At 34.4% G+C, this 25369-nt stretch overlaps 1 protein-coding gene across 1 annotated transcript in view; it reads left to right on the top strand.

Moving 5' to 3' along the window:
• The window catches only part of KLHL1 (kelch like family member 1), a 248194-nt gene that overhangs the window by 177680 nt on the left and 45145 nt on the right, over window positions 1–25369 (top strand). Inside the window, exon 7 of the mRNA XM_085309552.1 lies at window positions 4885–5109. Within this exon, the coding sequence (XP_085165678.1) occupies window positions 4885–5109 (225 nt within the window). The remainder of the gene's footprint in view (window positions 1–4884; window positions 5110–25369) is intronic.

Raw genomic sequence — 25369 nt, 5'->3', positions numbered from 1 at the left:
ACAAGTGTTTAAGGTAATTGCAGAATCAGCAGAAAAAAATGTGAAAGAAACTAAGAATAACATTACTGTCCATTTGAATTAGGGTATTTAAAAGTTAGGAAAACAGTTTTTTAAAGGAGCCTTCATGAAGTGAGAGGAGTATTCAGTGAAACTAGCTCAAAACTGTTGTCTTCAATATGAAGCTGTGSCATTGTTGGTAATGAGGTTAATGACCTGCCCACCAATGTTGGTGCAGAAGGCGGCAAAGTGAATAAGAAAATCAAGAATAAAGTAGAGAGTATACCCAAAGAGATACAGCTAGAAGAGATTACTTAAGAGTTATGCTGAATCTGTAAAATCTTTTGGAATGAGGTTATTCATTATTCGTTTCTCTGTTTTAACACCTTTAAATATTTAATATGAATAAATTTAGTATAATGACTCCAATCTTTAATAGAAACTTAAACAATATTTTTGTAGACAGATCCTCTCTCTCCCACTACACTGATGTTCATTTAGCAGAGATCTGTAGGTTCTTAGAGTTAAGACTTCTGTTTTGTTCCTTTTCAGAGTAAGAAAATAAGTGCTTAACACTTTTGTGATGTTAATGTTTGACAATATAGTAATACTTTTCTCCTGAAATATGTGCAAGCCATAAAATATGATAGACAAAAAGTAAATATTCCAATATGTTATTGATTTGATATACCCAGAAGAACAGATATGTAAGTAGCTAGCACATTCTAAATATATAAGATTTATGCAGTAAAATGCTGTTGGACTTAATCAAGATTTGGGCTCTTCTCTCCTAGGTGCAGCAAATCCTTTTACCTTCATGATCAAATAAGTTAAACTAGAATCTACCTGTCTAAAGAAATTTATTGCTTTTACAGAAGTAATTTGCCTAGTTTTCTTTCAAAGTAAAGGTTACTCTCTGCTGCTTCTCTGCACTCTCCTAGTACTTCTCAATTTTGTGTGAGAATGAAAAACAGTCTAAACATTGTAAAATTAAAGTAGACTCAAAATACAAACGGTCTTTGTATACAGACGATAAAAGAAATTGAAAAATTAAGTAGTCTAGATCCTTCATGTTGTAGGATAAGTTTACTGTGTTCAAAATATGCTTATTCTTAATAATCTGCAATTAAAGACATCCTAAAATCTCCATTTATGACATCTTTGAGTGGCAGCACCTTWCTGCTGAAAGATATTTCCAGTCTAAATATTATTTGAGCAGAGGCATTGTAATCAAAAGTGTAGAACATTACTAGTGAGAAAAAAACAGATTACACCAAAACAACATTTTGTTTGACAAGTACCTAATCAGTGAAAATGATCTGTGTGCCCTTAAACCAAATATAAACTCATGATTTGAGTTAGGAATGGTTTAGTATRGGGCTCATTAAAACTATTTTGTTTGTGTTATTATACCCTATAAAATCTGAGAAAGCATGTTCAAAATCAACTGATGTCTGATATATGTGGTAAATTTTGCTCTTTAAGGTAAACAAAGGACTTTGTACAGCTCTGTAGAGTGTGAAAAAGTTGGTAAGGTTTTAATACTTGGCTATGTATATTTATCACAGATATTTATGTGTTTATGTAAATAATAACAAAGTTGAAGAATAGCATCACTTACAGTGGAAGATGAAGAGGATTGTGATGGTCTTTTATTCACACAGTATTTAATTTCACCATCTGAGATTAGCCATGAATTAAATTGTACTRGATATGAGTTTTACTCTTCCTGAAAGTTCATTGTGCCTGGGAAAAGGGACTGATGATTAATATATCCTTCCAGATCATAGACTCATAGGATAACAGGGTAATTCAGATTAGGAGGGACCTCATGAGGTCTCARGTCCAACCTCCTTCTCAAAGCAGGATCAGCTACAAGATCAGTCCATATCCATTCAAGTCTTGACAGCCTCCAACAGTGGTGATTGCACAGCCTCTCTGGACTTCACAGTCCTCATGGTGAGGATATGCCACACTTTTTGTTTATTTATTTATTTATTTTTAACATGCCCATGTCCAGCCGTATCTTAAGCGTACTTGATGGCAGAACTGATGTTTTAGGTGATGTTACTTTTATGGCTGGAGCCGTAAGGAGAGTTTACAGATGCTTCACTGTTTACTGCAGGAATAAAGGAGAGATTGTAGGGGTTTTCTACACTGCTGCTTTCCATTTTTTTCCTAACTTAGGCCTTGCTGTGTATAGCTGCAGCCARTGGGCTGCGTATGATGTTCTGGTAAGTTTTATTCACTTTACAAGTTACAGACTGGTCATCCATGCTGAAAGTCACCGAAGTCAAGGAATTAAATTTTTAGCTTGACTCAGTATTTTTTGAAAATAAATAAATAAATAAATAAATAAAGCCCAGAGAATGCGAGACTAGTATGAAATGATCTGGCTGGTTTGAATGCCATGAGGAGATGTGCTTAAAAATTCTATAGTGAGTAATGATTCTGAAAGAAAAATTTCTAGGCCTACAGCTCTTATTATAGAAGAAATGGARTGCCCTTATGAATTAGAATTAAAAAATGTGTTACTTCCACATTCTGTAGGAATWACCATCTGTAGGAAATCTATGAGTATTCTAGTATTAGGAACTCAACTGACTTGGGTGTATGAAACGTCAGCCAAAAAAGGCTAAAAATATGCTTTTCTGTCATCGTCGAGATACCTATCATATTTTAACTGGTTCAACCATCTATTCTTCACCAATGAGCTCATTTTGTCCAAGGATGAGACTAACTTGATGGTATGTCTGTTCTTGTCTATGTTTCAATCTGAAATGTATTATATTCATATTACTGATACTTGAGACAATATTACAGGACCAGTTACTGTTCCACTTAGGAATAACTCTTGCTCACTTGGATTGAATGCTCAGCAGTGTTTGTAGCACACAAAGCATATCGCTAGCACATATCTTTCAGTTTTAATCTAAAATGAATCCAATTATGTGATTCAGGAACATTCTGTGAGAGGAATCAAAATGGCCTAAGGAGATTCACATTAGAAGTGCGCTCTGGATCCAAAACCAAATGCTAATGCAGATGCATCCAAAATAGCTCAAATAGCTCTTGATATTTATTGTTACGTACATATATACACACATATGTATGTATATATAAGCAAGCAGTGTACCTTACTGAATAAACTGCATTCAGACACTCCAGGAACTCTGCTGGATTAGATATTCAATACAGAATTTGATAAAACATTGTGCTTAACTCAGACTTAACCAATATTAGAAAATATATAGCTGAACATAATTTAAAGGCTGTGTTTAGAGTTTTAGTAAGGTTTTCTGATGTCAGAATGACAAAGAATTTAAAATGTGCTCTTTAACAYTGAAGTAAACAGTACTATGGAAGTCATGCTACAGTTCCAGCTTTTAACAGTAAGCGATTCAGCATATAAAAACTTTCAAGCATTTTAACGTAATATTATTGATATGCAACATTATAGTATGCCCTGCAGCACCACCAAATACTGTCTCAAAAAGTCTCTTTTTGTTCTCTCTAACCTAGAAATTAATGCATTTCCTCAGATTTTAATTTTAAATTAGGGTCTGAAAAAAAAAATGCCTCTGTTAATTGAATGCAAAAATTTGTTCATATTTCTTATGACTTCAGAAAAYTAGTAGGGGGTTTAATATATCCAGTTGGTCTTCCACATTACTACTGCTCTGTAAAGATTAGATACAAATTGAATTTAAATTATATATTTTTAGTTCAGTTAACAAAAATATTGCTTCCATGATGGTTTTTTCCACTTGGTTCATTGCTATTCTGTTCCAAAGAATGAATGAATCCTAAAAGAATTATTTCCCATAGAATTCTAACCTTTGGTTATAATCCAAATAGCTGGCTGGTTAAGCTTAGTAGCAGGGAATARTTATGTTGATTCTTTCAGAAGAGATATTTAAACTTTGGAAACAAAGCACTGTTACGTGTATATACRAATAAAACGTTTGTTACAGTTCTCATGAATTAACATAGATCTTTCTTTGGATTAACTTTAACTCATCTATCCTTTAAATGTTTGTGGTTTTGCTTTATATTAGCCTTTCCCACACTCACATTACCGTTAATGGAACACATRATTCTTTCATTAAGTTAATTATGCTTTCTTTATTTCTCTATTTCTGTTAATAAACCTTTTGTTGTATATCTCATCTTTGTATGTTATAAAAAAGTTATATTTAACAGCAGAAGCTTCTTAATAAGTGACTCTTTAATGATTAACCGGTAAGTTATTTTATAAATTTTGTTCTTTATATCTTTTGAGATTAACTGTAAAAATAAATCAGATCAAGATCAGAAGGAAACAGTTTTGACTGTATTTTAAAGAAACTGTCTTTAGATGTTTTACTTGTAATTATCAGTGCATCATTCTGCATTTTCAGCACAGACTTGTTTCTGAAACAGCACTCTGCATTTGAGTTGAAGAAAATGAAGGTAATGAAGGAAATATGGAGACAACTTTAAACATGATTTCTTATCTTTGCTAAAAAGTATCACTTAATTTCACTTTTTTCTTTTTTTCTCTTTTTTTTGGTAACTCTGTGGAAGATCAAAATCAAGTGTGACAAGGTTAGTTATCTTAGATAGCTATGCTATTGAACAATAAAAAAAAGATGAGAAAACTAGAGCATATTCTTATTCAGACTAATGTTACCTTGATTTCAGAGAGGACATTTAGTTTTCTTTTCACTTTCATGGGGCGGGGGAGGAAGAAGGCTATTCTATAGACTTCTCTTTTTAAAGAAAAAAAAATTATCAAGATCTATGAAGTAATCATAAAATTATATTAAARCTATGTCAAATTTAGACAAAAAAGAACATATCTAATGTCAATTTTGTATGTATTATCCCATTAATGTGTCTCATCAGGTGCTACAACCATTGAAAAGTATGATCTCAGAACAAATATATGGATCCAGGCTGGAGTGATGAATGGCAGGAGGCTTCAGTTTGGTGTCGCTGTCATCGACGAAAAATTGTTCGTCATTGGAGGCCGAGATGGTTTAAAGACATTAAACACTGTTGAATGCTACAATCCAAAGACGAAGGCTTGGACTGTGTTACCACCAATGTCAACACATAGGCATGGTTTAGGTAAGGAAAAAAGATATCATGTTTTTTCGTTTTTTTTTTTTTTTTATATATAATTTGTAATGCAAAACTCAGTATTTTTAAGCYACCATAGCACTCCAAACAGTAACAATAACTGCTTAAATTGTTCTTGTCAGTTTACTAAGAATGTTAAGAAGCTTTAATGACTTTTTTAGTCTGCTTCAGATAATTTTTTTATAGAGTGATTGATACCACTATCAGCATTAAGCATGCTGTATTGTATCCCTGTTCTCCAGAGTGCTTCCCTTCTCCTTATTTTATGAATAGTCACAAGCTAAAAATTACTTGATATTAGTGATCATAGAGAAAGGTAAACCTGTTATCTGAACTTGTTTCCATTTGTTTTCTTGATTTCCTGAATCTAAAAATGCAAAAAAGAACTGTTTTTATTTTTTAAGTCTTAGTTAGATCTAACCTTTCAGATATCTACATCTAAGCTAATCACCTCTTCTTATTTATTGTCAATGGAAAAAAGATGCATTTCAAAAGCATAATTTGTGGTATCTATTTTAAATATTTTCCTTGGAATGGAATGAGTCACACCCTAGAATACTATCCGTCTATACATACATATGTACGTTGTAAATGACCTGACGTGATAGAATTTCTCATTAGTAATACATAATGTCACTGTTTTCTAAGGATATACAAAAAGACAAAATTTAGATTAATGTATTTTCACATCCCTGGAAGACAATGGAATTATGGCACATACTACTAAKGAGGAGTTAAAAATTAAATCAATACATGCACAAATTCTTTTTCTCCTTTTATGCAAATTCTATATCGAAATAATGCCACAAATAAGGATAAAAAGGAAAACAAGTAAAACTGGTTTAAATGAAGATATATCTGTCCCATAATACTTAATATGGCACATTGTGAATAGTACATATTGACTGTCCTAAAGACCATGTCCCTGTTTACCACAAAATAATAGTAAAGTATGACTAGCGACAGTGGAATGTGCCTCAACCACAACTTAACTGTAGATTAACTTGGTAATTCAGCTTTCTTTTCTACTGAATTAGTTACTGTTTTTGTCCTGACACTTCCAGGAAATACGCTAGCTATGTTGAAATCTTTGTTACTGTATTCATTTTCCTTCTGGGAAAAGGCTGCAATAATCTCACTGTCTTTTATTTAAGTCATCAGATATCCCAACTACAATTTACTATTTTGTTGTTGTCATTATTATTATTATTATCATTATTATCATCGTTATTATATATATATATATTTTTGACATAAAAGGCAATTTGATTTACTCATAGAAATATGGAGTAGTTTTGTTTCATTTTTGAAATTAAATCAAACACAGTTGTATATTTTCCTTTAAATAAAATCCTTTTTTATCATATATGTATCAATATATATATCCATGTAACAAAACCAAACCCTCATTTATTCAATTACATATGTCATTTAAAAATGTTTCAAAAGGATCCTTCTTATTAATCACCTGTAGTCTGTGATGAGCTTTTCTGTCTTGAAGAAAGGAATTTAGCATCTGTGTGACATTCCTACCAGAATATAACACAAATARGGTCTAAGAAACTGAACTGTCAATTTTCTGTTCTGCTAAGGTTGCCTGGGTTGATAAAAGCATCAAAGTCATGAAAAACAGAAATGGAAAAGACCTGCGAGGTCATCCTGTCCATTCCCCTGAGTTACAATCTGTAGCAAGTCCTTAAATGTTCTTCTGTATCAATATCTCTCAAAATCAAAGTGCATTTTTTTCCTGCCATTTGACACTAATAATAATATGCATTTTTATAGTAGCTGGCATAATGCAGTTTTGCTATGGTCTATAGGTTTTACAATAAAAAGTAGTGATGGGAATCTGTGTAAATGACACTTTGATACTAAATAGCTCTGTGATTTGAAATTGTTTCCTAAGATCAAATGTAATTATAATGATGCAGAAGTACATATAACACCTTCCATACCACTGCTCCAGAATTTTACAGAAACTGTTATTACTTCTAATATTCTTCTCAAAGGAGTGCTAAAAATGCAATGACTTGAGCCATTACACACAAAAACATTAAGAAAGCATTAGGAAAAGCATAGTAGAGAATAACCTTTCTCAGTGGCAAGACAGGTTGGGGCTGTGATCCAAGCCCTTTGTAGTTAATTCCAAAAAAACTTGTTAATTTAGACTGATACTTTTATGGATGCTTTTGAATCAATAAATCCAGAAGGTTCCCCTATACTTTAAGTAAGGCTCTCCAGAAATGTCGGGATGATGACTGGGGATAAATTTATGTATTTCCCACAGGAGAAAAAAGGGAACTCGTGAGGCATCTGCCCACTTGAGGTGAGAAAAAAATGAATACTTTTGAATTTTGAATAAATTGAAGCATTTTTTTAAAAATCATGTAAAGTGAGGAAAGAGGTAAAAACTATGATTTTATTGGTAATTTTATAAGAAAAATAATATTTGTAATAACTGAAAGGTGATGATGAAAATCATTAAATGTAGTGGTTTGGAACTAACAGACATGCTCTTTTTCTTCATCTGAAATTGTATAGAAAGTATAATACAGTATTTCCTGACCTTTTTGAGTAGTGATTTTTTTTTCTCTTTTTTAGTATAAACAGATATCCAGATATTCCTTTATCCAGGAATTCCATAAGAATGTTATTTTAATAAGTGCCCTTTTTAATAAGAAAGGAATATGGCTCTACAGTAAGAAATTCATTTTCATTTATTTCCTAAAACGTATATTGTGTTATGTTCTTGAAATAATAATGACAGAAATGTCTGAATTGGATTTTACATACAAGATTAACAACATATACCCATACTTTAGACTGATGTCTTTTTGTTGATACTAGTAAAAATATTTTAGATTTACTTTGCTGTAACTGAGATCATAACCAGGCAATCCAATATCTTTATTCTCTGTTCATATAATCTTAAGTGGAACTATAGATGAAAGCTGATAAATGTAGAAATTAGAAAAGGAAAACTGAAAGGTCACGTAGGGAAAGTATGTGCTGCAGGAACTCGTATGTTGGCTGGTTTCAGTGCTGTCAACAGAAGATGAGTGGAAGTGGTGGTAGTGACAGGTGAATAAGCGACGCTAACATGAAAAAAATAAAGAGTAAACTGTTGGACTCACAAATATTTCAACTAACAGTCATTCTAATTTAACTGACAAGTGAAATAGTCTGGAATATGGAAGAGTAATATGAAGCCAGAAAGACAGAGAAAGGTGCAAATGAAATACGAGGAGGTAGAGGAACCTACCTGAGAAACAGGAAACAAGTCATATGTGCAAAGCAAAAACAGGCACAAAGAGAGAAAAGGCGGGGGGGGAGAGTAAAATAAACGATGGATGAAAAGTTGATAAAATAGAACATGGATATTGAACTGCTTCATGTGAGGAAGAGAGAGGCTTATATAGAGGAGGAAGGAAGGAAATAGAGAACAAATGATAGAATAAATTTAAATTTTAGATTTAGTCTTCTGTGGCAGGTGTCCTAATTTTTCTTGCCCTCTTCATTAGCTATTGAAAAGGTGCCTAAGCTCCTGTTTTAGGCTATGTTTACAATATTTATTATGCCTGGGCTTGAGCTCTGGGCTTTGGCTTGGTGAATTTAATGATCTCACTGTCCATATTCAAATACAGCATTTGCAGTATGATCAGAGGGGGATGATGAGGGATGGCAGGTGCTAACAAACCCCTGTGCAGCTGAGCCTGGAGACAGGTTGCAGCGTCCCCYTTCCTTCTCCGTTCCTGGAAGACTGAATTTTGGTACTTGCAACCAGACAAGCAACACTGTGAAAGTACCTTCGTTTCACTGTTGGTAGGAAGGCACCTACGTGTGTAATGCAAATGTATTTTTAAGCACCTGCCTGTAATGTGGCTGTCACTAAACTGGTGCGTGCAAAATTAACATCGAAGAGAATATATGCAAAAATCAGAGATAGAGATAGAATAGGGAAGTTAGAGAGTTGTAAGATAAAATAGCTTTGATGATGATAATAAAAAAATACCAAATGACATTATGTGTTAGCATAAAAGTCTATAAAATATTGAAAAAGAATAAGTTAAAAATGAAGATTAAATTTAATTTCAAGAGGAAATGAGATAGATCATATTAAGCATACTTAGTTCTTAAGTATTTTACAAATATTTGTTCAGCTAGATGTTATTGTAAAACGGAAGCCTGTGGGAGAAACATCATTCTGGTACATCACAGTCCAAATTATTTTTATTTGTTTCTGTTTGACGAGATTTATTGTCTGTTCTGTTAAGTGTTATATGAGTGATTGAAAGGCTCACATGGATTCACTGCGTCAAGAAATATTATCTCCCAAACAGTGTCCTTAAATGACACCAAATAGTACCCAGTGTTGTGAGGACATTAACATTTACTGGAAAGCAGTTTCCTTTAGCAGAAATTTCTCAGTTGTCTCCAGTGAGACCAGTTTAAGTCTTGAGCCATAGAATATGATGAACAATATCTCAGCCTGGGCAACACAGTTATAAAAATAAAGTTGTGCTGATATTAATGAGATTTAATTTAATAAATAATCAGAGTTTTTGAAAGTGAGACAGTTACCTTTTGGTTTCTGAGTACCAATGATGTGCTCAATTCATAATTTCACATTTGTGACTAAGCCTATAAAAAAAGGAAGTCATGTTTAAAAAAGTAAAAAACAAGGAAAAAGACAAGTCATATGTTCACAGTGCTTGATGCTTTAAGATAAATATAGAAGATTGCTTAGTTTACAAAAAGCCAAAACCATACTATTTGGATGTTCTTACATTCTGCCCACTTCTTATATGAAGTACTATATTTACCTTTTATATGTGTACAGAAAAGAGAAATCAGCACAGCTTCTGTGTATTTGTAGTTTGTGTCTTGAAAATTACTGCAAGAGGCAGGTGGTGTAAACTGCAGACATTAACACTAGAGCTCAGAGGTTTTATGCATAAGATTGTTTCTTGGTTCAAACAAAGCCTCCAGTAGTGAAAAAGGAACAAACAACAATATTTTTTTTCAGATTTACTCTTTTGTTATGATAACATGGCCATGTGGATGGATGCCAAAACTGAACATGGTAGAGACTGAGTTCAAGGGATATTCGTATATTGGGGTACATGCCTAGGAAGGGAAGAAGAGACTGTAACTTGAGAATGAATGTTTCCCAAAGCCACCTGCTCCTTAGATCCAGCTTGATTTTCCCTATATTCTACTTTAACCCCTACTGTGGAACCCAAAACACTAAACGGGGGGGGGGGAGGGGGGGGAAACAAGAGGATTAGTTGGAGAGAAAGTGGGGAAAACCCCTTAATTTGTAAGTGATAGTGGGAAGTGTTAATGGAGGGAAAGGTTGTGGAGAATCTGAAGTATGAGTCAGAAAGCTTGAGGCAAAATACATAGTAAAGGCATTAAGTAAAATCAGAGCTAACAAATGAAAAATAAAATGGGACTTTATGTCTGCTGAGGCCAAAATCAAAGATATAATTACCCTCTCTTAGGATCTGATCCAAAAATAATACTGAGAATACATACATGTATCTAATCATTCAAATATATGTGATAGTACGTGCGCACACACACTTGCACACACACACATGTCTATGCATATGATTTTGCTGGTCCAAATTTATTGCAGTCATTCTGTGGACTTACAGCATTATCAATGCCTTGGTCCATAATGTAAAACTATGAGCACTTTTCGTCTTGTAAGCTATAAATAACCCCTCACTTCACAACCAAGTGAATTAAAGCAGTTTGCCTTTATTGGAAATATTCAGTTATTACCAAATCCATGTGCCTGTAGAAAAATTGTGGGTGTTTTCTTTCTTCAGCAGCAGTTATAATATATGAAATGGCCAAGTGTGAAAAAAAATTAATTGATAACTGAATTCCAAATGCAGCTGCATCTTGAAGGTATTACTCTCCTGAAACAAATAATAAGTAGATTTTTATGTTATTGAATACTTTGTTTCTTTGAATAATTGTACTTTGCATAGAAGAATATTTTTGAATTCATGTAAAAACTTAATGTCATATATCTAATTATTTTTCTCTGTGATTTGAATACAAGGCAGAATAAAAAGTCGTATTTCATATTAAGTAATGAGAAGCAATTAAGTTTTTATGAATATAAATTTACTTTGAGTGCTAATGACAATCCAAAAACACTGACATCCGTTAAGGCAGAAATCTGAAATGTAGTCAATGAATTATAGATTTGTAGATTATTATTGTGATTCTTAAAGAGGACTACTTAAACTTATTAAAATTTACAGTGAATACAAGTAGTGAAATGTCTGTTGAGTTTTAAGTGTAATTAATATTACATAAGATTTAATAAAGTAAATAGCTTTGCTCATCAAGATATTTTACTTTGGGGAGATTATTTTACTTTTTCTTAATGTGGAGAACCCAAACATAATAAATGCGTGTTAATGATCATTAAATTCTGCATACTCAAAGAGAAGTGTAGAGGCTTTATTGAATTTTCTTCTATTCACTCTGAAGCAGTTTTGGAAATGCTAATTTTGATTATTTTACTCAGATAAGTATTTCTGGTGATTTTATACATCACTTAAATTACTTTAAGGCTTTCTATTCACGTGCAGACAGGCACATGATAGCTATGTCATGAGAGCATCATCAATGTTCATTTTGAAGAACTTAAGATTTTTTTGATTATTTATACTATTTAAAGGTCTTAAGAATGAAATCTGTTGTTAGTAGAAAAAGGTTAAATTGTTTGATACTTTCACTGAACCTTTCATTTTCTTTGAGAAAATACTTCTTATTACATTAATTCAAGTCCTTATTGACTGTTAAGGGTCTTATCTTTTTTTTTTATTATCATTATTTTAAGCACAGACCATAGCTGTCAGAGTGAAAGTGTGTTATATCAGTAAGTCATGCATAAATAGAGCAACAATTTCGTATCAGAAAGTGCATAAAGAGCTCGTTCACCAGTGGAAATTTATAAACCTCATTGCTGATGCGTCAATAGAAAAAGATTCTATTGATAAAAAAAAGTTAAAATAATTTAAATATTTTTAAAAAATAAAGTAAAAATTGATATAATTTTAAAATTTATGTTTTCATCAATAAAAATTGTCAGGAAAAATGATTTCCTGTATAATTAATTCATCTTGACTTGGTGCATTTGCTCAGTACATCTTCATTGTTACTGGGAAAAAAGCTGTGTTATTGCTCTGAGTCTGTGTCAATGTAAAGTTAGATTGTTAGTTTTAGTATAACTGGAAGTTTATCCTTACTACATGGTAAATAACAGAGGGAAAATATGTGTTTAAATRTAACAACAATAAACAATCTAAGCTTATATATTAAGTTGTCAAGTGATATTTTATAGATTGTTCTATCTACTTTTAAAAGTATTTCATTAGTCTCTGCAACAGTGATTTAAAATGTAGGACACAAAAGAATTTTTAGATTTAATGATGATATTTAGATTRAAGATATGTTTCCTGAATCTCATACTATCTTTTTTTTGTTGTTTTTTAAATGAAAAAGTCCGAGGTATTTCTATCCATATTGGGTGTTGACTGCWAATATGTTGCCAAACATGTTTTTTTAATACTAAAAAACAGTATTTATTAAAAGATAACTTTAATATTCAATATTCTATTTTTATATATGTATATATAAATTTGACAAAAACAATCCTGTTTATATTGGAAAGTACTTCTTGTTTAAATAACAAAGATCATCTTTTCTGGGCCTCACAGCTTATATATTCCTTTCAGTTACAGTCTGTAAGGTTTGCTATTTGAGTGTGATTACACTGTTGTTGTCTATTTGAAAGATCTTTATGTAATTTATAACATGTTCACTAGCTTATTGCTAGATTGGAATAAATGTATTGCTGTCTGTTCCCTGCTTTTAAATTGAATATTAGATAATGTGTTGTTGGCAACTACAGGTCAGTTCACAAAATGACAGGAATGCAACAAATAAAAGCAAAGGTGATAAATGCTAAAAAAAGTGATAATGAATTTTGACTTAGTGATGGGATGTTTTCCACAAGTTAAGATAATCMTTTAACTTCTATTTGTTTTCCAAATCAAAATTCCGAAAGAAGTGAGAAATAAGCAAGAACTTTATTACTCCCTCAAACTAAAGGACTAGCTGTATTGTGAGTCAGAAATCTTTGATGGGTATTCCTTTAAACAAATAAATATCTGCATCTGAGTAAACTCCCTTTATAACAATAGAGAAAAACTCTAAGATGTCATGTTGTCTTAATCTAATATATCTTAGAGTAAAAGGTAGAAATTAACAGACTGGCATAAGCAATATATATATGCAAGGGACCCACATTAGTCATACTCACACTTAAATCTCATTTTCTAGTCTTGAGCTGCAGATAAGCTTTGCACCACAGAGAACACTTCATTTACAAATTTGACAAGTAAAATTTTGTATTGCATCAATTATATTCAGTTAAAGCCAAATTAAAGTCTTAAAATACATAAAGCTGTGAGTCTTTCGTTTTCAAATTTTTGTGAAGCAGGGTGTTAGTACCAATATAACATTTTAAATCTAGAAATAAGTTCCCAGAATCAGTTCTCATCATAAAACTGATAGTACTTGGGTAGTCTTCTTCAATTCAACTTGTCTGAAGAGTCTAAATTGTTTCTTTTTTAAGGGCACTTCAATTTAGGGCTTAGAGATATGATTTGGGTATCATGTCTTAAATTACTTTTTATCAGCTGTACTTAGCAATAGTGTGCTCTATTCTCCATCTAAGTAAAAAAAAATCAAATCTGATAGTTTAAACTATTTTTAATCAATTATGCTAAAACTAACAATCTAATTTTACACTGACACAGACTTGGAGCAATAGCACAACTTTTTCCTTGTAATAATGAGGATGGACTGAGCAAACACACCAAATGCCGATGCAGATTATTGACTATTCCTTTTATTCCTCGTTGAAACACGAATGAAATACTTATAAATAACCACTTGTTAGCCAAAACAGGATGAAATATTCTTTTCCAATCCAGTACATTCCTGTGTAGCTGCAAATTTTTAAGTATGTCGTGAAGAAAGAGGATTTTCGAAAAGGTTTACCAGTTGTTGCCTGGCAACAACGAATAATCCTGTTCTAAGGAACAAGACTGAGCTTTTTATTTTTTTTTTTTCAAAAAAAGTATATAATTTGGCAATTGCAGTTATGTAAGAAGATATTGGAATTGAGTCTTACAAGGGATGTCAAGGACAACAGGAAGGGCTTCTTCAAATACATCAGCAGCAAGAGGAGGACTAGGGAAAATGTGGGCCTGCTACTGAATGTGGCAGGGGCTCTGGTGAATTACTGAATGCCTTCTTTGCTTCAGTCTTCACTGCTACGGGCAGCCCTCATGAATCCTGCAGCCTGGACATGAGGGAGAAAGTCCAGAGAAGGGAAGACTTTCCTTTGGTTGAGGAGGATAGGATTAGAGACCTTCTGGGCAGGCTAGACATCCACAAATCCATGGGCCTGGATGAGAAGTACCCACAGGTACTGAGGGAGCTGGTGGATGTTGTTGCCAGGCCACTCTCCATCATCTTTGMAAGGTCCTGGAGAACTGGAGAGRTGCCTGAGGACTGGAAGAAAGCCAATGTCACTCCAGTCTTCAAAAAGGGCAAGGAGGAGGACCCAGGCAACTCTAGGCCCGTCAGCCTCGCCTCCGTCCCTGGAAAGGTGATGGAAGAGCTCGTTCTGGATGTCATCTCCAGGCATATGGAGAAGAAGAAGGTGATCAGGAKTAGCCAGCATGGATTCACCAACAGGAAATCCTGCTTAACCAACCTGATAGCYTTCYGTGATGGAATGRSTGGCTGGGYAGATGAGGGGAGAGCAGTGGATGTTGTGTACCTTGACTTCAGCAAGGCTTCCCATGGCATCCTCCTAGGCAAGCTCAGGAGGTGAGCGTTAGAGGAGTGGACGGTTAGGTGGCTTGAGAACTGACTGAAAGGCAGAGCTCAGAGGGTCATCATCAGTGGCCAGTTGGAGGCCTGGTGCTAGTGGCATCCCTCAGGGCTCAGTCCTGGGTCCCATTCTGTTCAACTTCTTCATCARTGACCTGGATGAGGGGACAGAGTGCCTCCTCAGCAAGTTTGCAGATGATCCCAAGCTGGCAGGAGTGGCTGACACACCTGAGGGCTGTGCTGCCATTCAGAGAGACCTGGACAGGCTGGAGAGCTGGGTGAAGAGGAGCCTCCTGAGGTTCAACAAGGGCAAGTGCAGAGTCCTGCACCTCGGGAGAAATAGCCCTAGGCACCAGTACAAGCTGGGGGCTGACCTTGTGGAGAGCAGCTCTGCAGAGAAGGACCTGGGAGTGCTGGTGGATGACAGGTTGACCACCAGCCAGCCATGTGCCCTTGTGGCCAGGGGAGAATTAGGGAGAGTGTTGCCAGCAGGTCGAGTGAGGTGGTGATCCTGCCCCTCTACTCAGCCCTGGTGAGGCCTCATCTCGAGTACTGTGTCCAGTTCTGGGCTGCCCAGTCCAAGAGAGACATGGAGCTACTGCAGAGAGTCCAGCGCAGGGCTACGAGGATGATCAGAGGGCTGGAGCACCTTTCCTGTGAGGAACGGCTGCGAGAGCTGGGCCTGTTCAGCCTGGGGAAGAGAAGACTGAGGGGGGATCTGATCAACGTGTACAAGTACCTGAAGGGAGGGTGTCAAGGGGACAGGGACAAACTCTTTTCAGTTGTCCCMTGTGACAGGACAAGAGGCAATGGGCAGAAATTGAAGCACAGGAAGTTCCGCCTGAGCGTGAGGGGGAATTTCTTCCCTGTGAGAGTGACGGAGCCCTGGCACAGGTTGCCCAGAGAGGTTGTGGAGTCTTCTTCTCTGGAGATCTTCAAGGCCCGCCTGGTTGCAACCCTGTCTACCATGGTCTAGGTGACCCTGCTTGAGCAGGGAGGTTGGACTAGATGATCTCCAGAGGTCCCTTCCAACCTTACTGATTCTGTGATGCTGTGGCATCAACCTATTAAAAGTTATGTAGCACTTTATTCAGCCTAAAACAGTAATTTGGACATAGAAGCATAAGGCCAAAAATCTCTCAGTCAAATCCTTGCACTTCGTCCTCGACCAAATCACTCTATAGATAACACAAATAGATTCAGCCATTACATTGCCTCTGCATTAAGGATTTGGACTCCCTACCTAACACTTTCCTTCAAATCAAGCTATTAAAGAAATAATCTTTAGATAAATACAATAGTTTTCTATCAAATATTATTGCAATAAAAGTATCAATGTTTTATTTTAAAAAAATAAATATTCTTTCTCCTTTTTTTTTTTTTTTTTTTGGTAAAAAAGGGAGATGTCTGGGTTTTCTCCTTTATAGGAACAGATTTTATGATGTTAAGAAACTCTAAGAAAAATTGAAAAATGGTAATTAATCAGGAATAAAAATATTTCTCTGTGTTTGGACAGATTATATTTCTGTCTTGTTAACTTATCAAGTGAACTAACTTAGAATTCTCAATGGAAAATAATAAAAAAAGAACAATTGTAACTTTTTATTAAAGCAAAGGTAACTTAGATCCCAGTGAATGATACATGTGTTGTAGTCGAAGATAATAAAAATACAGAAGTGATTTATTGATGTATGTATGTATGATTTAGGAAATACCAAAATGACTTATTTTGGGAAAAAAATACTTAAGATATTATATTAAACAAAAAAAGTTGAATAAGATTTGTAAGACAATTTATATTTAAATAAAACTGAGAAAGTCATGAAGTATTTAATGTCTGAAAGCTATTGGTAACATACCAGGTAGTACTAGTGGAAGCTCTCACTCATTTAGTATTTCTGATATTTCCTTAATAAAGAAATCAGTAAAATAATTGATAATAAATATGTTGTTATAATCAGCARTCTAATTAATAATAAAAGGTCCATCAATAAAATTAAAATTATCATTAAAATATTTTATCCATTGATTTCATTTGAAGAAAAAATATATTTTTGAACTATAGATGTCTAAAATTTCAGTAGATTATTTTAAAATATACCTCACGTGAAAATATCAGAAAATATCAGAAAAAGGTGCATATACTAGAAATTCTGCTAAATCAGTAATAGCAAAAACAACAGCTGATTGTATTGAAACAGCTGAAGGACAAAATGAATGTCATAAAGAGATTGATACTAAAGGTTTATAACGAACAATTGATTATGATAAAAATTATGCAGATTACGCATACTCAAACAGAGTAGATTGGAGTAGCAACAACTGAGAAAAAGCTTTTATACAATTTATCAACTGTTGGAGTTTTACCTTTTTATAAAATATAGAAATATAAAATACTGTAAATTATTACTTGTTCAAAAAGGAAAATCTAAAGATAAGTGATACTTCTCTTCAGACCTACACTGAAGGATAGCTTTCAAGTCAGTGAAAGTTTAACTTTCATCTTACATTTAATTTTTTTCTCATAGTAATTAAATGATAACTTTATTTTACTTAATGTCTAAGCATCAGTACATACATGCTTGTCTATAAAGTTATAATTTATCAAAAGCATTCAAGGCAAAACAGAAAATATTAAAGAAGAATGGGGAATATAAGTGAAGGCTTAATACAGCTTTAACAGGTGCATCCATGATAACTATTAAGAGTATAAGAAATGCAGAGAATGAAGGGGATTCTTCTTCTTCTTTCTCCACTAGCTTGCGGGATAGCCTCTTCTTTTTATGTACCATAATTGCAAGGCTACAGATGAGGCAAAAAAAAGGGCAAATTTACATCTTTTAGTTAAAAAAAAAAGATAAAAGATAAAATGTTATTACAAAATGAATGGGATGTAGAACAAACCATTATATAAACCACTATGAGAAGCAAACAAAGCAGAGGGATGTGTAGGCAGATGTATGGGAATCTGAAATGCCATTATCAACATAAAGGTAGATAAGAACCTCCAGCGCCTTTATGAATAGGAAACCAGGCAGCAGTGAATCATAAAGAAATACCCTTATATATTCAGTGAAGTGAGGGGAATGAAATTAGCATTGAAACTAACAGGCTGATCTTATAGTGGATCATATTGTGTTGATCAATAACAAAACTGTATTTATTTATGATTAACTTGTTTTCAAAAAAGTGCTCTAAACATATAGACTATTAACAAATAAAAGAGTTACCAAAAGATATAATAGTATTTTCCTCTAGAAGTTTGCTTTTGTTATTCTTTTAAATCAGTGCTACATTGTAGTGTCAAAAATTAGAATACTAGATGAAGGAAACTTTCCCAGATCTTGGTTTATTAGAGTATATTGATAATTAATTGCTCAGGCACAGTCAACAGGCATCTATTTGTTTATTGTAAAACAAATAGTCTACTAAAAATCAACTTGAAAATAATTAAGCCCTTCATTCAACCATACTCATAATACAGACTGAACTCTACTATGTTGGGCAACACCATGTCATGTTTCTAACTGTGTGCAGCTCAAATGACCACAGCACCTATTCAGCTCGACTTTAAATCAAAAGAGTTATGAGCCTGATGCATTCATATATAATATGCATGTTTCATTAATATAAAGAAAATGTCCACTACCTTGTTATCTATATAATATGACAAAACAATTTAAATCTTTAATCTATCCCTTCTTCCTTTATATTCTTCTACAAAAGTTTATCCACCATGATGTTAATCTAGACAGGATGACTGGAAAAGAAAACAAATATCTCAAGGAGAATGACTGATATACTCTGTCCCAAGAGAGGTCTTTGAGTTGAATCTTGTTGGAAATATCTTGCTTTTCTGCAATGGTAAATCTATTTAGGTATGTCTGCATTTCACAAGGCAGCATCGTGCTGGAGATGTGTGATGTTGCTCTCTGTAGGGTGATATGTCTAAATGGTGCACAATCACAGATATGCCAAAGAAAATAGCCAAATCCTGGACATATTACAAGCACCTAAGCATTAAGGAGGGTAGAGTAATTCTAGAACAGGCCAACTTACCAAAATACAGCAATGCTCTGGCATAGCTGTATTATTTACTATTCCAGAAGCAGCTGTTAAAGGTTAGTTTGAGAATCTCTCTTTCACACAATATTGCATAGCACCATGTATGCCTGTTGTTAAATTGTTATTTTTTTAATGTAGAGATCTCAAGGGAAATATGCCATTCTAGCTTCCACTTTTTTGACAGAAGACCTCAGACTCTTAAAGTATTTTCTCAGCAATGTTGATTTGCATGTATATTAGATTTTTGCCCTAGATTTTTGTCCTAATCACCAGGAGCATTAAAGAGATATTTTTTCTGAATTATAAAGTACCTTGTCACTGTACTTTGCTCCCTTATTAAGTAGTAGATCATGACCCAAATCACTGAAGAGCTACAAATCATAATGGTAACAGTTATAATAATTTCTGAGTCAGGTTCTCATGATAATGGTGTGGCAGAGTTGAGAATTTGGTGTCTTGTCTGCAAAATGGAATGTAAGTAAAGAAATGGTAAGCACATCCTTACCTCTATAAATCTGCATTACATTAACATGCCAGTATAATATCTTCTGGCCCAAGAGGGCAGGGGTATTTTTTTTTAATTCTTTTAATCAACCTTGATACCTGTCTCTGGATGAACAGACACTCAACAATGTGTCACTGATTATTCACTCAGGAAGGTAGGTCAGGTCTAATTCTCCAGTTTATCACACACTAAACTCCCAGATAGACCCACAGCAGCTCTGTGTGCACGGCCAAATATATCTCAAGAACTATGCAGATATTTCACACGGAGTTTAAGATTACATTGTGTGAAAGCTGTGTATCAATTAATTAAACCTCCTCCATAATTGAAAGCAAGTAGGGATTTACTTTCATTACTTTTTTGTGTGTGTGTTGAGACCAGTAACATGGAAGAAAAAAGGCTTAAGACATGAAGAGGGCAGGAGTCGAATCCAGAGAAACAGCAAGGTTAGCCAGAATTAGGTCAGAATTGTCCAATTACGTTTCTGTGGATGTGGTGAGAAGGGAGGTTGTTAGAAATTTGCAGCTACCCGGAAACTAAATGCTTAGCTTAACTGGATGGAGAAAACTTTAGGTGTTGCTTGATCAAGTTTAATACTCAGCTATCAAGTCACTGGTTTATTCATGTCCTCACCTTCACTGCCATGCTATAGCATATGSCTACTCTCTTAAGAAGTAACTTCCACTTTGAAAAACAGCAACCCTCAGTTGTTGGGTACTAGCTTATCCTTCCCAGTTAAAATGATGTGTCTCTATAAAACAGTAGAAATGCAGAGCAAACGTATGTCTAACCCAGCATTTTTCTTTGCCTTTTAGTATCCAAATGGCAGTATTAATATGAATCTACAGTTGCTGCAATTTTATTAAACATTATTGCTTTTGAAAGTTCAAGGGTATGAGGGCATTAGATTTATCTCACAAATGCATCCAGGAAAGCAAAGCAAGTTAGAAATATGAAAGACAATGTTCTATTATTTTGTAACATCACAGAAAGGCAAATTAAAAATCATATTCCAATCTCTTAAGATAAATTATTGAAGTTGTACAGATCTCAGCAACTAATTAGACATAATATTGATTTTTTTTAATATATACATAACTTTGTGAAAATAGTGCTGATAATGAAAGGGAAAGTACATGCCATTGCACACTAGCAATATTTCTTTTTAGATCTCATTTAGCTAAAAAAAAAAATACACATTTTTTTCATAAACTCCTAAATCTAATTGACTAGGAGCATTATTTTCCATGTAAAAAAGAAAAAAGAAACATATATATATGTGTGTGTGTATATATATATATATTCTTCCCAAGATACAGCAACATTCTATCTGCAAGTGATTATCCTTCTTTGTTTTACTTTTATTTTTTCTTCCTGTATCCACAATTTGATTGTAATTTTTATTTATTTATTTATTTATTTATTTATTTATTTTTAAGTTCAGGACTATGCCAGTTTCAATTTGCATTTATTATATGTTTAACAGCAATAAGCTGATACACAATTTAGCTAGGACACTTTTTATCAAAATTACACATTTTTCCAGAAAACATATTTATTATGGGAATGAAGGTTAATAGTTACTAATTTCTATATGACTGAAAGAAGAACAAACATTGAGTTATAAAGCTTTTGGTCACTTTTAGGGAAACAATAGGATTTATTTCTACTATACTTAGAGCATTTGACTATCTTAACTTCTTATAGTTTACTTTGAGTAGGTAAATTGTCCTGCAATTTGGGCATTATTTATATATATTTTTTTACTATTTGCATCAGTATAAAAAGGATTAATTTAACCATCTGCCAAATAGCTTGCATTATGTAATAATAATTTAATTTTCTGAAAGAGTCCAAGAGTCCAGTACATTATAAATTGAGATCATAACCAATGACTTATAATTTCTCTAGTCTGGTAGTATGATATTTGAAAAAAATGTTTTATATGAGAATAATGCACCCATACAGCCTTCATACATAAACTTTGCTATCAGATGTTTTTTCTCCTTTCTTTATAATTCCGTGCAATATTTACCATATAGGAAATTTTTGGGGAAATTTTAGAATGGTTAGAAAATGGATTTTCTGAGTAATTCCTTAGAGTATTATTCATATTTGTTTTGTATGATAAGAACTCTACATAAAGTAAGTCGTACGAGAATTGACTATTTAGCTCTTGCTAGCTGTGTTCCATTTAWATCTCAGAACAGATATGCAACTGATGGGCTTTACTGGCACTTTTTTTTTTCCTGATGCTTACAAATATTCTTCTGATCTTTCCATTAAGATCTTATATCATGCTTCATTTTGCTTCAGAATAGACCTCTATTGCTTGCTGTGTCTGCTTTAATGCTGCATTTTCTCCTCTTAATTTTCATAACTTCTCCACCATTAAAAGAAATTTTAATTGCAACTTCTACTACTTAGACTAGTATTCACTTCATTATCTCATCATCTCTACTGAAGATGTTACTGAAAGCATCTTTCCTCTTCAAAAAAAGATGTTTCCTGTTGTAAAAAGAAATCTTCATGTTTGCATTTCTGGTCTCAGCTGTCCAGAAGCTAAATGTGGAGTAACAAAGTCAAACTGTTCAGAATCTCATGAAAATCAAAATGGTTCATCAAAAAATAGATAAGTTAGATTAGTCTTACAATGCCAAAGTTATTCTTTTGTACAGATTAAAAATATGTAAGTGCTGATTCCACTAATTTCCACTTTCTTTAATTAGATAAATAATACACTTAATTAGTTTTAATGTATTTCTTCTATAAGAAAACTCTCCCATTTTGAATGTATGTTTGCTTTTCTCAGCATAAAAACAAATCAGTAGTCTTGTGTGGGACATTAAATCCAAAAGAATTTCAATGTTTCATGTGAACATACTGCATGCTCTTCTGTGGTAACTTTTTTTGCTCTACTGATTAAAAATAYACTGCCAAAGAGCCATCACTGTTTTAGAGCTGTTCTGCTTCAAGATGGCACTGGTATTTGGATCTTGCCTCAAACAAGTTTCACCAAACTGTTGAAGATGAGATGTGGGAAGAGAAGCTGTGTTGGCCTTATCTTTGTTTTCTCTTAGCAAATGAAACCCTTAAAGAGAGGACAGTGATATCACACTTGTGTGCACTTCGGTCAGTGACAGTAAGACTTCAGGTATCAGCTAGAACTGTTATTGTCTTACTTAGGAACCTTCTCTCTATAACATATTTAAATAATACCATTATCTACTTTCTGAGTGAAATCCAGATGGCTATTTATGATTTAACAGACACAGAATGTGGGGAAACAAAATTACAAACTCTGATGTCACTTTAGTATAGGACACTTGCAGTGAACATGAAAAAGTGTATCATGAAGTCAATGAGCTGACCTTTAAAAATACATTTTTCAGCATCTTGACTGGAAAAAGACAATTTTTTTTTTTCAAAAGAAAATTCATTTGTTTCACTATTAAGAAAAATAAATTTTTTGTAGAGTTCAGTACCTTTGCTCTTTAAGGAAGAGGAATTCTGCTGTGTGCTAATAGGAGTGGAACTCTGACATTTCATTACAGACTGTTTAAATTTATCTGATTTTTTTCCTATTAAAACAAATAAACCAGAATATTACAAAAAGAGAACAGACATCATCAATTTTACTGGAAAATATTTTACTTTGTGAGCTTTGTCGAATAAGTTCATTTAGATTTGGATTTATGTAGTGTTTATAGCACTCTGTGGTTGTCATGGATTCAGTAACTTTGGTATCAGTTTTGATACATAGATGAAGTTTACTGCACTCCAGTCTCTATGACAGGGAGGTTAAAACCCCTTTGGGACTACCTCACTCTTAAATCCATATGATATAACAATCACATAGAACTTCTGGCATGTAAGAGCTGACATCAAAACAAAAGAACTAGTATTAACTGAATTCTTCATATATGATACTACCTGGTCTAATTGAAAGAGTTTATTTATTGATTTTTGTTTCCTTACCTTTACTATTTATTATAATCTAAAAAGTGAGCTAGAGTTTTTACTGACAGGTAAAGAGRCAAGTTTCAGGGCCTGATTTTTAAAAAATGTATGTAAGCCTGTGACTTTGTGAATGATTCTTGTATACTTTTSAAACTTAGGGCTCAAGTGATACCTAATGGTGAAAGTAAACACCTCTGCATTGCTTAGAACTTTGTCAGTTTGGCTTCTTAGGAAACAAGAGAAAACAGATTGCAGGGTTTGATGTATAGCAGGATTTGATGTATAGCAGGATTTGAGCACAGCTAAAGGAGGCAACAAACAGGTGCAGCAGCTTGTGCAGCAGCTTGCAGAAAAGGTGGCCAGATCTCTGCTTGGGCAGAATCTGTGAGCTCTGCATTGGTGGTGACGTGCTATGGGGCAYAGTCCCCAGCAGCCACTGGAGCAGCTACACATCAGGGACCTTGACTCAACCCAAGCTCCCAAGGAAAGAGGCAGCTCTGCAGCTCTGCAATTGCAGGGGTGCCTGGGGCCCCTTGCTGGGGCTGGGGCTGAGGTCTGGGGAGATGGGCTCTTTGCCTGTAGAGGGTATGCACTGTTGGAARGTCTGTTGCTCAGTAAGGAACTGTAGGAGGTCACCAGACTGTGCAACMTCAGGCCCCTGTTGCTTGAAGACCTGGACCCCAGCAATAATGAGGGAAGATTGTGCTTATTGAGTTGGGAAATGGAGTCTCTCATGAGGAGGAAGAGGGAAGCCTGTGACTTCTGGCATCAGTCCCTATGAAGAACAAGAACGTAGTTTGGAATAGTCAGCATGGATTTATGAAGGAGAAATGCGTGAACAAGCTGATAGCCTTCTATGACACAATGACTAGCTTGGTGAATGAGGGGAGAGAGGTTGATATTGTTTATCTTTAGTAAGGCTTTTGGTGCTGTATCCCATAACATCCTCATAGATAAACTGTTGAAATACAGGCTAGATAAGTAGACAGTGGGTGGATTGAAAACAGACTGAACTACYCGCTCAAAAATTGTGATCAGCAGCACAGAGTTTATATGGAGGCTAGTCACTGGTGGTGTGCCCTACAGGTTGATACTGGGGCTATTGTAYTTAAAATCTTCATTGGTGACCTGGATCGTGTGACAGAGTGCACCGTCAGCCATTTTGCAGATTTGTAAAAACTAGGAAGAGTAGCTGGTACCCCAGGTGGCTGTATTACCCTTCAGAAGGGCTTTGACAGGCTGGACAAATGGACTGACAAGAATCTCATGAGGTTCAACAGGGAAATACCAAGTTCTGCACCTGTGGAGGAATAACCCTATGCACAAGTACAAGCTGGGGGCTGACTGGCTGGAAAGCAGCTTGGCAGAGAATAGTCTGGGAGTCCTGTCGAACACCAAGTTAGCCACAGGYCAGTAATGTGCACTTGTGTCAAAGACCAACAGCATCCTGGGCTGAATTAGGAAGAGCATTGCAGCAAGTTGAGGGAGGTGATCTTCCCTCTCTACTCAGCCCTGATGAGTCTGCATCTGGAGTGTTGTGTCCAGTTCTGGGCTCTCTACTACAAGAGAGACGTGGMRTTACTGGAGCAAAAGACCACTGAGATGATTAATGGATTGGAGAATCCTTTGTACGAGGAGAGCCTGAGAGAACTGRGGTTGTTCAGCCTGAGAAAGAGGAGGCTCAGTGGGGGATCTTATCAATGTGTATAATTATCTAATGTGAGGCATAAAGAATACAGAGCCAGACACTTCTTAGTGATCTCCRGTGAAATACAAATAGAAATA

The sequence above is a fragment of the Rhea americana genome, unplaced genomic scaffold (genome assembly GCF_003343005.1).
Source record: "Rhea americana isolate MKP2758 unplaced genomic scaffold, rheAme1 scaffold_3, whole genome shotgun sequence".
Classification (NCBI taxonomy): domain Eukaryota; kingdom Metazoa; phylum Chordata; class Aves; order Rheiformes; family Rheidae; genus Rhea; species Rhea americana.
This window is presented reverse-complemented; position numbering and strand designations above follow the sequence as displayed.